This window comes from Aythya fuligula, chromosome 1 (genome assembly GCF_009819795.1).
Source record: "Aythya fuligula isolate bAytFul2 chromosome 1, bAytFul2.pri, whole genome shotgun sequence".
Taxonomy (NCBI): domain Eukaryota; kingdom Metazoa; phylum Chordata; class Aves; order Anseriformes; family Anatidae; genus Aythya; species Aythya fuligula.
In genome coordinates, this window is record NC_045559.1 from 146,864,284 (window position 1) to 146,878,828 (window position 14,545).

Consider the following 14,545-nt stretch of genomic DNA (forward strand, 5'->3'; position numbering starts at 1 on the left):
TTTTTTTTTTTTTTTGAGGGTTACTTCTATTTCCTGTGAAGAAATTGTCTGGGCAAAATCCACCAGCCACGTTTAGGCACATACAACTTCATGGGCAACGCTAAAATGCAAACAGTAAAATGAGAACAGGGAAAGTGTCTTTTCCTCCTCAGTTGCAGTTTGAACTATATATGTATGCATAACCATTAAAAAAAGTAATAACTGAGGATAGTATACCTGTAAGTATACTCTAACATTAATGTTATTTTATATTATTTAGCACATTAAAGACTTCCCATCTTGCATAATATAAAGTTTCAAGGAATAAAACACTATCTCATGCATGGCACACTTTAAATAAACTCTAAGAGAAACAACAAATCATTGTGCTAACCATGATTGTCCAAAAAGCTCACACATACAGCATTGAAGCCTCCCACTGTTCTAAACTAATATGTTCTGTACTACTCTTGTAGCATTTTTTTTTTTCTTTTAATAGCATCTGTTGTACATATCAAACAAATGGATTATATGGACATATCAAAAAAGTATGAGAAAGACAAAATGGTTCATTTACAATGTTGCAAATGTAAAAGTTATCCGGAACTTCTTAATAAAGCATCAGACCTTTCCAACTTTAATTTCACTCTTTAGGCAAGTACAGACATGACACACATGTAAAAATTGACATTCTTTCACCACTTTTCACAAACCAAGGTACAGTGCAGGTACTCCCCTGACCCCAAAGAAGAGTATCAGTTATATTATTGTTACATTGGATGATGTTTTCGCCATTTCTTCAGGGGAGTGACTCTTTATTACTTCTTTGATGAACTGTTCAAGTGCAGTGAAATATCCCTGGCACTGCCAAGTGTCATTATGAGTTCCGTCAGGAAAAATTGCCAATCTCTTAGTCCGAGCTGGGGATAATTCATAAAGTTGCTTCATCATGACTGGTGGAATTAACTGGTCAGACAACCCAGAGATGAAGAGTGAAGGCATTCTGCACTGAGATATTTTTCTGTAGGACAGAAATTTATTTTTGTAGCACCATAAAGGAAGGTATCTCATTGGAAAGAAAGAAAATAAAGTGCTGGCCATGTGTGGGATGCTAAGAAAGGTGTTCTCAACCATGATGGCAGAAATCCTATGGGAATTTTCAGAAGCTAAATGAATAGCTACTGCTCCCCCCAAGGAACGGCCAAAGAGAAAAATTTTTGTTTTATCAAGATCGGACCGAGTCATCACATAGTCTAACACAGCCTCAGAATCTAAGTACAAACCTTCTTCACTTGCTTCTCCTTCACTTTTTCCGTACCCTCTATAATCAACAAGGATTAAGTTTACTTTCAGGTTCACCAGCATTAACAAAGCATTTGGCAACCTGTGGCCAATGTTGCCTGCATTGCCGTGAAAGTAAATGATGGTTGGAGAATATGCTGCATTGTCCCCTGTGTATCTCAGCAGAATAAGATTGAGAAGAACTCCATCTTTGGTTTTGATGAAGATATTTTCATGTGGTATACCAGTAGGCATGGGAACATAAAGACGTGATGAAGAGGGCTGTTCAGGAAAGTAAAGCAGCACATCCTGGAATTTATATAATATACCTGCTATCGACACAAATATTAGTATGAGTAGTATAATGCCTCCATACAAGTGAAAAGTTACTATTAAAGGTAAAAGAGAAATACGGCAGAGACCCCAAGACCAGGAAGCCAATGCTAGTAGCCATCTTTCAACAAAGGTCCAAAGCATCCATGACTTTTCCATTGTAGTAGTCAGTAATCTTTTACTCCGAGTAAATCCTGTTAAAAAAAAAAAAAAAAGACGACATAAATATGGAAGGAAAAAATGAAGTGATATTTTATTACATAAAAGTCAACATTACACAAAAGCATAAGCGTCAAACTTGGAGTGAAACTCCTTTGGAATTTGGAAAACATACAGTTCTGTAAAACAGGTAGAAAAGCAAAGACAAGTCTTTGAAACTTTCAAAAATTACATTTGCATTATTTCAAATGGGCAATATCCAACAGTGGCTCCAAAAAATCGGTTGAGTGTAACCATGAAGTGTTTTCCCTCAGTCATCCCTACTGTGAGGAATGTTTTAACAATTTGTGTCCATAAAGAACAATTCTGTTTGAATCCTGTCTGCCTCTGGGCCCTGCACTGGCAATTTAATTCTTGAACCACAGCTGCAGTGTGTCCCAGTCTCCCCCTCATTCTAGTCAATTTATCACTTCTTCAGAAAACACTCCTTAAATTTATGAACCTGTTTGCTTATGTTATTCCGGACTTCTATTTCTAACAGTTACAGCCTTTTTTCCTGTCTTCTTCGAGATTAACTTAACACTGCTATAGATGTGTCTGTGAATGGCTGGGGAAGAATGTTTTAATTACTCGTGAAGCGTCAAATAAGAAAGCTGTTTGTGTTTGATGTCTGGGAGTTTCAGAACAACTGATAACAACTAGTGACTGTTATGGGATACTATGCGGATCTTTGGTATCTGGTTAGGGGGGGCCGAGAGATTAAGAGGAAGGAAAAAGAAGCTGAAGGATGGCTGGGAGACAAGACCTGCAGAGAATGTTCTATAAACTTGGTATGGTGCCAAGTAAGTACAAAGGGGGAGAGGAAGACTACGAGCCTTCAACATGAAAGACCCCTAGAGACCCCCAGAAGAGACCCCCAGAGGAGACTGCGCATGCTCCAGTAGGAGGGACTGGACCCCGGAAGCTAATTATAATAATCTATTTTTTTAGAAGTAGTAATGAATATGTATTAATCTAGGAGCATAAAAATCAGCTGCTTGATGTAACTGGTGTGCATCCTGGTGGAGCGGAGACTCCCGGTGCACCCAGCGCTGTTTGCTTACCTCTATTCCTTTATATCCTTTTAATAAATCCTATTTTTTCATTTAATCCTAACTTGAATCCTGAGCCATTTATTACACTACTGACCTAGGCAGCAAACATACAGATGAGTTTGTGCAAGCTTCTCAAAAGTAAATCTATAATTCAGAGAGCACAAACAAAAGTAGCTCGATTAAGGCCAAGAGGAACATTCAATAAGCCTATGCACTTCACTCTGCAACCACTCAAGGCTAACAAGGCACACAGGGTCAGCTATTATTCAGTAGCTGTGTTTCAAAACCTCAATCAACTGTGATTATAGAGCGACACGCAAAACACTCAGAAGAGACACCAAGATCCCACACTGTACTTACATTTATAACAGAAGTTTTGCTATATTTTGATTAGTTCTGACTTACAAGTTTTAGAATAACAGATCAGTAAGCTGAATAACAAAACTGTCATCACACAGCTGACTGAGAACAGTCAGCTACCTGCATTATTCTCTGATCAGTGAAAGCACAACTGCTATGTAGTCCGAAACTGAAGAGACTTATGACAAACACGTGCACCATTAAATGAGGAGAGTGGTGCTCAATGATAACAGATTAAATCTCTGTGGATCAAGATATAAAAGGCCACCTCTGTAGTCACAGCCTTTGCACTCCCCAAATACGTCAATTAAGCAAAAATACCACGAAAAACTGCCATCTCTGCTTTACACAGTTACAAATATATAAGTAAACCTGTTACACCTTAAGACTCAGATATTCACCAAATGCAATCAATGTGAAATTATGTTTTTATACAGTCTATCTATTCAAAATATAGAACCATTGAAATTTAAAGTAGTTTAGGGATCAATTATCCCAAGTTTGTTTTTTTTTTGTATGAGGAATTCATGTTCAATATCCAAATCCAAGTGTGCACAAATATTGTCTGTATAGAAATTTAATTCTTGTGAACCATTTAGGACAGATGTGAAGTAGGTATTTCAACTTCCAACAGAATTCCCTAATGAGGTAGACAAACATTTCCCGCACTGAAGACTAAGAATGCTAACATTGATAACCACACAATAAAAACACTTCTCTTACCCCCTTATACAATTTCGATTACTTCATTACAAAATGAAACGTCCAAAAAACTCTCAACAAGCAGTTCACAGAAGAGAAATAGACCCATCATTAAAAATGACTGGTAAAAAAATCTTACGTAAGATGATTACAAGTCTTGCAGATGGCTATCCCACATACACTATGGATTGTATTTGGAGACATCCTCTGATGGCTTTATAAGCCACGTTAGCTTCCCTTGTGCACAGATTCCCATTTTTCTAGGGCAATACTACTGAGTATTATACAACTCTGACATACTGCTGCTATGTGTGTATATATAAATGCTTTTCTACCAGAGAGAAAAGCCAATGTATCCTACAACTAGAACTCAACCCAGACTACAAATATGTAGTGAAAGTAAAACTCAGGACTTCATAGGTCAAACTCAATTCTTTTTTAACAAAACCCAAATCCAACACATACTCAGGGTATTTCAGTCAGCTTTTAGTAGAAACATAGCTTGTGTTCAACATGTTATGGGGTGGTGTAGTTTACGCTTAATTGTTTCACACTCACCTAACATATTTCAGTAAGGCTGACTACCCCGCACTAATGAACAACTGCTTGACCATTCGGCTTTTCTTCCCAGCTACATGAAACTTCACTAGTTTCATCTGCTACCAGGCCTGAATCACGTCTACCTCACACCTTGATGCGAGGCTTTTTTGTGTGAGAGAGCAAAGATACAGGTTTCTTCCAGGTTCTTGCCTGCCTCCTTCCAACAGTAATTAAAGGATCAACAGCATGGAAAATTATGGTTTCTCAAACATGCACACAGACCTGGAAAAGACTAAGGGAGCACAATTTCATTCTCAAGAAAGCTACAAACTATGCTTTCTGGGGAGTCCAAGGTAGCAAGCCTTCTAAATACACCTTCTCTGACCTGAATAGTAGAATACAGAGACTTCCATTTAAAGCATATGCACATCCTTTTTGTATACAGGGAGTGATATCTGTGTTTTAATTCAGTAAGGTTATCTTTCAAACACTTTATAGAATAACATCTTCTGATGCAAAAATTCCATATTGAATTACGTTGCAATTCTCTTGTATCTCTGTATTTTGTGACTAGTTGGATGCCAGAAAGTGAAGGAAAGAGAACATATTTGGACTTCAATGTCTGAGCTAGTCAACCTGAGAAACAGCGCACCTGAGACCTGGAAAAGCACATTTCTTTTTCTAGTCATGACTAGTTCTGTTCCTAGACTACACGAAGAAGTCCATAAGCCATCCTTAAGATGTTCCAGCTATAGCAAGAAGCAGGTACCCTTTACCTCTTCAAAAATAAGACCTTTTAAAATTATTTTCTACGTCACCTGCAAATACGACTAGTTAATATTGAACAGCCAACTGTTTAAAAGGATAATCTCACTTTTAATGCCTTCAACTATTAGAAGTTTAGCAGTATCACAGCTCTGCAGACAGATGGCATGAAACATCATCCCTGTATTACAGATGGAGATACTGAAACCAAGGGAAGTCAGCAAGCTGGCCAATGCCAGGCCTTCTGTTTCAGCTGGAGAAACTAGGTTTCTCCACAAGTTTTCTTTTCTGATTTGCCAGATAAAAACATTAACCCCTCAAAAAGCATTCTTTCTTAAGGTTGATCCCCTTTTACAGCACGCATAGTAACAGTACTGCTGATTATTTAAAGTAAGCTAGGGGCTGTGGTGGTGCACTCTGCCCTGTCCTCTTAACCTGATCTTTTCACCTGTAAGCCTTCTTGGGGGATAACCATTGGTGGCAGCCGTGATGAACACGTCTGGGCTCAAGGTGGCCTTGCAGGAGATAGATCCAAGAGCTAACGGAGCGTGCACCAACCACATATGGCTGGTGTGCAAATATGGCTAGCAGTCAATCGTCTTACTCCATAAACAGGGAACAGCCCAGAGCCTGCTGACCTTCCTGTACTGCAGTAGACTGCATGCCATGATCTTCCCCCTGAACAGGGACGATTCTCAAGGTTACTCCTTGAGACCAGAATTCCTTACCTGCAACAGATACTCATTAAGAGCTAGTTAAAACTTTGCAAGTAACTTGTTAAGCACGCTGAAACTTTGCAGCCTTAGCTAAGTGATAAGAAGGATAGATTGTGCATATAATCCATTAGGCAGAAACCATTAAGTCTGGGATTGGGATAGGATCTGGTTGTATCTAGACTCTTTGGAGTTTGGACAGCAAAAGGGCGTCCATTCTGAACCTCGTGACTCACCGTGAGGGCTTCCCTGAAGCTAGTAGTCTGACCCTGTCCTGTATGCAGGAAACAATGAAGTGACCTCGTTTAGCTTCACTATATCGCTATTTTCATCAATAAATATATTGCGGCTTCTCTCTTATGAGTGAAGTGCATAATCCCGTTCATGGCAGAGGATACAAAAAAAGTATAAGGAAGGTGGTTTTCCTTTTTTTTTTTTTTTTATTTAATTTGGCATGTAAGTCAGTAAGTCAGTGTTTTATCTGGTAGATGTTTCCATAGATAACTTTTATATAAATGGAAATTTAAACATAAGCTGCTACTTGCTCTTAGCTACTGGAAAATATTTCCCAATACTTAACAGCAAGAAAGATTGAGTAACAAACTCACTACTTCTAGTTCAGTGTTTATTAACCTCCACGTAACCTACCTTCAGTTTCTCCAGACTATATAAACCCAGGTCTTCTGCTCTCCCCTCACAGATGGTGCTTTCTTAGCCACAAGCATAATCAGAAGTATTTTGTCTAGCATCTAACTGCTTCATGTTTCTTCCTATCCCTTTGGTAAAGCTATATTAGGGATGCTAGCCTTCGTGAATGACAGTAATTCCTCCAAGTTTATTGATGATGCTTGTAAATTTATGAGACGACAGAATTGAAATATAAAGTTCTATGACAGAAACCTTGAACATAGAAGAACAGCAACTAGATGGAAGTCAATGTTCAGAATTAACTGAAAGTAAGACTCTGGCAGAGTGCTGCTGTGCCTCAAACAACCCACCTTGCTTAAAGACCAGTAACGACAAATTCTGTTTATAAAGCTTCAAACTGTGCCACATCTCAAAGCAGACGTGAAATTTGACAATCTCGAGTCTCAATCTCTGGTACACGCATACATCCTTGCATCTATCTCCACTGCTGAACCCACAGTCCAGGATCAGGACATATCACCACAGTCAGATCTCTGTGCTCTATCATACGAGCTACACGCTCCATACTTAATGCAACTACTAAGAATATAAATCACTCAGGACAACAAAAACTCTGAGAGAAAAAAAAGTGTTCATGATCTAGATGTTTTAATATCATTCTGCTGTGCCCCAATGCTAATTTTAAAGACTTAAATTTTTGTGGTCTTCAGTTGATAATGACATTAAGTTCAAACTTATGTGCATGGGAACAATTACCCACTCATTTTGAACAGCAGTAGAAATTACTTTTGTATTTGCCACAGATCTAGTTGAATTTTTTTGCCTTTGTCTACATTTTAATATTAAAACTGTTAATTTCACACACTAATCACATTATAAAAAATTTACCTTTGGACGTGATGATTTCCCGTGCTTCATTTCTGCCTGAAAGACAATTCCATTTGGGAACTTTGAGTAAAATTGCTTTTTCAATTAAACACGCAATCACTGTTTGTCTTCAATTATTTTGCAGAAGCTTAAGAAGTGCTAGCAGCCAGTACCCTTAGAAGTTATGCACCTGCTTTAAGGATGATGCCATGCATACCATATTCAAGCTCTTCCTGTCAAGCTCAACTCTTCCTTGAAAGAGCTGTTAAACTTGAAAATACCAGCTGGTAATGAAGTTCGAGAACCATGCTGAAGAATCCTGGACTACACATATAACATATAATATGAAACATATATAGCACATAATAATCGAGTTATGTTAGATTTACACTGCCTCCTTAGAGCTAACTTTTAGTCTGTGTATTTGCATGCTTAAAGTTACATTTAAGAAAAGCATTCAGATGTTTAAGGCTGCTCTTTTTCAATAGCTTTGAAAAAGTTTTAGCAGTCACTGCAGCCCTTAAGATTTCATTACAGTTTTGAAACCAATGTGGTGGTTTTAAGAATACAGAAAAAAAAAACCTGGAGAGATTTGTGCATGCCTCATTCCACCCTCTCTAGACATAGATCAGGTTTATACAAATTTTACATTTACTCATACATCAGAATTTCTTAAGTAGCAACAGTCCTCAGCTATCAAAAGTGAGATTTGCAGGAGACACTTGTCTTAAAGAAAACCTACAAGATATTTAATAAGGACAGGAAAACTACACTTTCTTACTATTAAAACCCTAGAATCGCTTAGCTTGGAAAAGACTTCCATGATCATCTTCTCCAACCTTTAACCTAGCACTGCCAAGCCCACTGTTAAACCATGTCACTGAGCATGTCATCTACGCGTTTTCTGAAGTCCTCCAGTCCTCCAGGGATGGTGATTCAACCAGTTCCTGGTGCAACCTGTTCCAGTACTTCACAACCCTTTCAGTAAAGAAATCCTTCCTGACATCCAACCTAAACCTCCCCTGATGCAACTTAAGGCCAACTCTTTCTCACCTTAACACTTGGTGCTTAGGACCAATCCCCGCATCGCTAAAGCCTCCTTTTAGGTAATTGTTGATCTCGAGAAAAACTCTTATAGAAAAGTTACAACAAAGTAGCTATCCCTAATTAAGCATCTACGCCTACAGAAAAAACAGAGCATGGACAACCCAGCCTCAGAACCTCGCAGGCCGCTTGTTGAAACCAGGAGGCCACCTCTCCCACCACACGCACTCCCACAGCTCCACACCGAGCGGTGCACACCCATAACTGAAAATGCAGCCCGCGTAACTCTCATTATGCTTCTCCCCCTCACCCTACCGCGGATCCCCAGCGATTCCCCCGAACACATCCTCAGTTACCGGCGGCACCGCGCTAAGGAGACCAATCCAGGGGCACCTCCGGAGCCGAGCAGCGAGCACGGCCCCCAGCCCCTCCAGCTGCACCCCAAGGCCCCTACCGCAGCCATTCCCGTTCTTACCCCAAGCGAACGCCCCGCCTCGCCCGGGCGGCGCTCACCCGGCCCCCCGCACCGCGAGCCGGCAGCTCCCGGCCCACAACCTTCCCCCCATCCCCCGGCGGCTCCCCAGGGCCCCCCCGCCCCGCTCGCGGCGCCCCGGGGACGCACCCGCCTCATCCTCCCGCGGCCGCCGCCGCAGCCCCGGGCGAGCGCGGCCCCCAGCTCCGACCTCCGCCGCTGCCCAGGCAGGAAGCCTCCCGCCGCCGCTTCCGCTTCCGGCTCAGGCTCTGCCTTGCCCGCTTCCGCTTCCTCCTCTCCTCTCCTCACGGGGCCCGGCCGCCCCGGGGCCCCGCCGCCGCCGTCGCCGCCCCCGCGGCAGCGCTCACTACGCATGCGCGGCCGCCGCGCTCCCCTCTCCCCCCTCCCCTCCGCGTCGGACCGAACCACTGCGTGTGTGGGAAGGGGGGGGGGGAGCTCCCGGCCGCCGCCGCCGCCGCGCTCCTCCCCTTCCGGAGCAAAGGGGCGAGGGGCGGCCGCTGCGGCTGCGGGTTTCACCGGCGCTTCACCGGCTCCACGTAGGTCCCCTCCGGGGGTGGTGAACCTTTTCCTTCTCTCTTCCCTATTTCACGGCGCCCCCCCCGCCGCCGCCGCCGCCGCCTTCCCGCGCTCCGCTGCGGGGCCGTTGCGTTGCCATGGCAGCGGCACTCGGGGGGGGGGGGGGGGGGGGTTTGGAGGTGAGGGGGCCGTTGCGCCGTAACCGGGAACCGCAGGAACCCGCAGAATCCTCACGGAAAACACCTTAAATTGCTGTTCCTCCACGACTATATTGATATATTTATGTTTGTATTTAATATTTATATATATATATATATATTTTCCCGTTTCAGCGAGGAAGGGTCTCGGATGGCTTCCCCGCAGCCGCCCCCTCGCCGGACGGTCGCCTCGCACGTTCCCTTCGCCGACCTGTGCGCCACCCTGGAGCGGATGCAGGCCTGCAAGACCCGGCCGGAGAAAACCAAGTACTTCAAGGACTTCCTGGACTCGTGGAGAAAGTTCCACCACGCTCTTCACCAGAAGGAGAAGGATGTCACCGATTCGTTTTATCCGGCCATGCGGCTCATTCTCCCGCAGCTGGAGAGGGAGAGGATGGCGTACGGGATTAAGGAAACCATGCTCGCCAAGCTGTACATCGAGCTGCTCAATTTGCCCAAAGATGGGAAGGATGCTGCAAAGCTTTTAAACTACAGGACGCCTGCCGGTTCACGTGGGGATGCTGGAGACTTTGCCATGATTGCATACTTTGTCTTAAAACCTAGGAGCCCCAAAAGAGGCAGGCTGACAGTGGAACAGGTCAACGAACTGTTAGATGCCATAGCTAACAATAATGCTGCTAGAAACAAGGGGCAGTTAAAGAAAAGCCTTCTTCAGTTAATTACCCAGAGCACAGCGCTTGAGCAAAAGTGGCTCATCCGGATGATTATAAAGGATCTAAAACTGGGTATCAGTCAGCAAACTATATTTTCCATTTTTCATCCCGATGCTGTTGAATTACACAATGTCACGACAGATTTGGAAAAAGTTTGTAGACAACTGCATGATCCCACTGTCTCACTTAGCGATGTTTCTATCACGTTATTTTCTGCCTTTAAGCCGATGCTTGCTGCTATTGCCGATGTCCAGCAAATTGAGAAACAAATGAATAACCAGACATTCTACATAGAAACTAAACTGGATGGTGAACGTATACAGATGCACAAAGATGGTGATGTGTATAAATATTTTTCCAGAAATGGGTTTGACTATACTCAGCAGTTTGGTGCTTCCCCCCTTGATGGCTCATTAACACCATTTATTCATAGTGTATTTAAAGACAACATACAAAATTGCATTCTTGATGGTGAAATGATGGCTTACAATCCTGAGACACAAACCTTCATGCAGAAAGGAAACAAATTTGACATAAAACGAATGGTGGAGGACTCTGATCTGCAGACCTGCTTCTGTGTGTTTGATGTGCTGATGGTTAATGATCAGAAGTTGGGTCATGAAGCACTGAGCAAAAGGTACGAGATCTTAAGCAATGTATTTACCCCAGTAACAGGCAGGATACATGTCGTACATAAAAAAACTGCCAGAACGAGAAAAGAAGTAATTGATGCTTTAAATGAAGCAATCGATAACAGAGAGGAAGGGATTATGGTCAAAGATCCCATGTCCACCTACAAGCCTGACAAACGTGGGGAAGGCTGGTTAAAAATCAAGCCGGAATACGTCAATGGGCTGATGGACGAGCTCGACCTTCTGATCGTTGGTGGTTACTGGGGAAAGGGCTTACGTGGTGGAATGATGTCTCATTTTCTGTGTGCGATTGCAGAGACTCCCGCTCCAAACGAAAAACCTACTGTTTTCCACTCTATTTGTCGCATTGGCTCTGGCTACACTATGAAGGAATTGCATGATCTGGGTTTGAAACTGGCTAAACACTGGAAGCCCTACCATAGGAGGGACCCTCCCTGTAACATTTTGTGTGGCATTGAAAAACCTGAAGTGTACATTGAACCTTGTAACTCCGTCATCGTTCAGGTCAAGGCAGCTGAGATTGTTAACAGCGATATGTACAAAACTGACTGTACCTTGAGATTCCCCCGAATTGAGAAAATAAGAGAGGACAAAGAATGGTATGAATGCATGACTTTGGACATGCTCGCAGATCTCAGAAGTAGAGCAGAAGGGAAGCTGGCGTCCAAGCACCTTCATATTGACGAATATGATGAGCCGCAAGAGAAGAAAAGGAAAACTGTATCGAAGGTGAAGAAGGTAATCGGAATAGCCGAGCAATTCAAAGCTCCTGATCTTTCTAATGTAAACAAGGTTTCAAATGTGTTTGAAGATGTAGAGTTTTGTGTTATGACAGGTACAGGAAAACACTCCAAATCTGAACTGGAAAGCCGAATAGCCGAATGTGGTGGGAGTGTGGTACAGAACCCTGGACCGGACACTTACTGTGTCATCGCAGGAGCTGAGAACGTCAGAGTGAAAAACATCATTGCTTCCAACAAATACGATGTGGTGAAGGCAGAGTGGCTTTTGCAGTGTTTTCAGTCCAAAATGCTTGTGCCTTGGCAGCCAGCCGTTATGATTCACATGTCTCCTGACACTAAAGAACATTTTGCTCGTGAGTATGATTGCTATGGAGACAGCTACACAGCAGATACAGATGTTGCACAACTCAAGGAAGTATTCTCAAGAATGAAGGATAATAAAATAATGCCCTTGGACGTGATTGCTGAGTTAGAAGAACGTTACTCATGGAACAGCTGTCAACTCAGTATATTCAGAGGAAACACTATTTATGTGGACTGTTATGCTGTTGTCAGTGAACCCAGAACCAAAATCCACGGAACAAGACTATCAATTAGAGCTTTGGAGCTCCGTTTTTATGGGGCAAAAGTAGTCTCTTGCCTTGAAGAAGGTGTCTCCCATGTCATTATAGGTGAAGATCATTCTCGGGTAGGAGAGATGAAAGCACTCAGGAGAACATTTGGGAAAAAATTTAAGATTGTATCTGAGCTGTGGGTAACAGAGTCGGTGAAGGAAGGAGTCCCAAAGAATGAAAATCAGTACTTGATTTAAAATAGTTTTTAATCGTAGAGCAAAAGCATTCTTGTTGACTTGATTGGACTTGGGTATAATGTGTTTTCTTAATTTTCCTGTGTGTTTTCATGTCTTATTAAACCTGTGGTTAAACAATGATTGTTTTGAAATTAGAGGAAGATTTGTTATACTGTTGTGGAAGCAAGAGGATGCTAAGCTGTGCTGCAGGGGGAATAAGAAGCCACAAGATAAATAATGTAAGCCTTTTACTTCACGTACAGGTCTCAGAAGAGATCTAATCTCTTCTAAGAGAATTCCTAACTACTGATAGTGTTTTTCTCCGTGGTTCAGAATGGAGCCAATGATTCAGTATTTTATGGAAATTCTACTGTTTAATATGTTTATTTATTGATTTGCAATCACTTTCATGTTTTTGTAAAAGTGATATTGTGTATATTACATATGCTACATAAGTCAGTAATTTATAAACCTTCATTGTAGTGTTTTAACTTGTTTACACTATTTTTAGCTTTAAGCTCCATGTAGCCTCAGTAGCACATTGGTTTTAGGATATTGCATTGATCTCATGTTTCTTTTTATAAGTAAATATACAATGAAACCTAAACTTTATATTGAGGTGCTAATGAACTAATATTTACTAATATATCTAAACTACAAATTGTTTACTTAACTGTAACAATGTCCTTTACCCATTATAGTTGCAGTTAAATCATCAAGCATTAGAGTGAGGCTTTTACTCTTTGGTTTACCTTTCAAAAATTAGTTCCATAAGCTATTTCAGTAATGAGATGAGTTTCCAAATATCTATTTCAATATATATATATATATTAAATTATTAAATAAATATATTTTTCAAATGTGCCTGGTATGTTTTTTTTGTTGTTGTTGTTGTGAGAACTAACTCTTGAAAAGCATGAAACAGTTTCTGATTTTACACCTAGATAACTGAATTAAATTTGCATAGGGAGAGAAGTTCAGACATCTGTTCTTGTTATGCAAGGTATCAAACAGAACTGGTTTGGGGCTGATCCCACAGAACCAGTTTCTGTCTGAGCTATTTGTTCAATGCTTTTTGTGGTTGTGTTCATTTCAAAATTGCTGTAAAAAGAATTGGGAAATGTTAGGCTAATTGAGAGGGAGTTTATTCTTATCTCTTATAGTTAGTGTAAGCATTTGGAGGTCCCTTACTCAAAATATTATAAACAGGTAAAAAGTAATTCAGGAGGTGTGCAGAGAATTTCAGGCATAATGTCTAAGGAGTAATAGAAGACAAGATTTGTAGGTAGATGTATGAGCTGATGTAGACTAGTAAAGGGTTTCAGTAACAAAAAGTCTTCTATCTATTTGGATAGGTGTATATGTATATATACTTTTTTTTTTTTAAAGCATATAAAGCTGAATAGGTAATCAACATACATTAAAAACAGCATTCAACAAAAAGGAAAAGCTGGAGTGAAAATGCTGAAACATTTGCCTGATGTTTGAACTTTCAGAGGACCTCTGATTACAGAGTATTGTACTCTTGTACTTTTTATTGCAGCAAATACTCTCGTTTTCTTAATAACATTTATTTGTCTAAAAATGGGGATTTTGTAGGTGAAGATTTCTTGGCTTATTTACATTTTGTGTAAAGCTGTTTTTTATTTTTATTTTTTTTAATAGCCACTTGTTTTGAAAGCAAACCTAATTTACACTGTAGTATGAAATTTATTTTAAGATGATGATGTTTGTGTAGGAGTTTCAGAAAGAATAGTGAGTTAACAGAAAAAAAAAAGGACTGCATAGACCTTGCACTTTCAGGAAAAAGTTTGGTATAGTTCCTATTCTCTGTCACTTTTTGAAAATGCTGTCACAGAAAGGAGAAAGAAGAGAGCAACTTTTAGGACTTGCTGGAGCAGAACATCTGGTATGTACCTGTCCTGTCTGCAGCAGCATGTTGATGAATGATGGTCTGATTTCAGTGAGCAGTTGCCTAGGCACTTCTGCACAGT

The 14,545-nt window shown here is 41.2% G+C and overlaps 2 protein-coding genes across 3 annotated transcripts; one reads left to right on the forward strand and one right to left on the reverse strand.

Annotated features, from left to right (window-relative positions):
• ABHD13 (abhydrolase domain containing 13) lies at positions 1-9,203 on the reverse strand. 2 transcript variants are annotated; one of them, XM_032207762.1, is made up of 3 exons: positions 9,108-9,203; positions 7,463-7,498; positions 1-1,787 (listed from the first exon to the last, which is right to left on the reverse strand). In XM_032207762.1, the coding sequence occupies exon 3, from the start codon at positions 1,750-1,752 to the stop codon at positions 739-741; it is 1,014 nt and encodes a 337-aa protein (XP_032063653.1). In that variant the 5' UTR covers positions 1,753-1,787; positions 7,463-7,498; positions 9,108-9,203; the 3' UTR covers positions 1-738. The 2 variants fall into 2 exon arrangements, with proteins under 2 accessions (XP_032063653.1, XP_032063654.1); XM_032207763.1 differs by lacking the exon at positions 7,463-7,498.
• A 261-nt stretch (positions 9,204-9,464) lies between these two features.
• On the forward strand, positions 9,465-13,345 carry LIG4 (DNA ligase 4). Its single transcript, XM_032207566.1, has 2 exons — positions 9,465-9,514; positions 9,827-13,345. The coding sequence occupies exon 2, from the start codon at positions 9,843-9,845 to the stop codon at positions 12,570-12,572; it is 2,730 nt and encodes a 909-aa protein (XP_032063457.1). The 5' UTR covers positions 9,465-9,514; positions 9,827-9,842; the 3' UTR covers positions 12,573-13,345.
• The last annotated feature ends 1,200 nt before the right edge of the window (positions 13,346-14,545 follow it).

Excerpts from the sequence above, each read along its gene's own strand:
- ABHD13 (XM_032207763.1), bottom strand. The coding sequence starts at position 1,752 with ATGGAAAAGTCATGGATGCTTTGGACCTTTGTTGAAAGATGGCTACTA.
- LIG4 (XM_032207566.1), top strand. The coding sequence starts at position 9,843 with ATGGCTTCCCCGCAGCCGCCCCCTCGCCGGACGGTCGCCTCGCACGTT.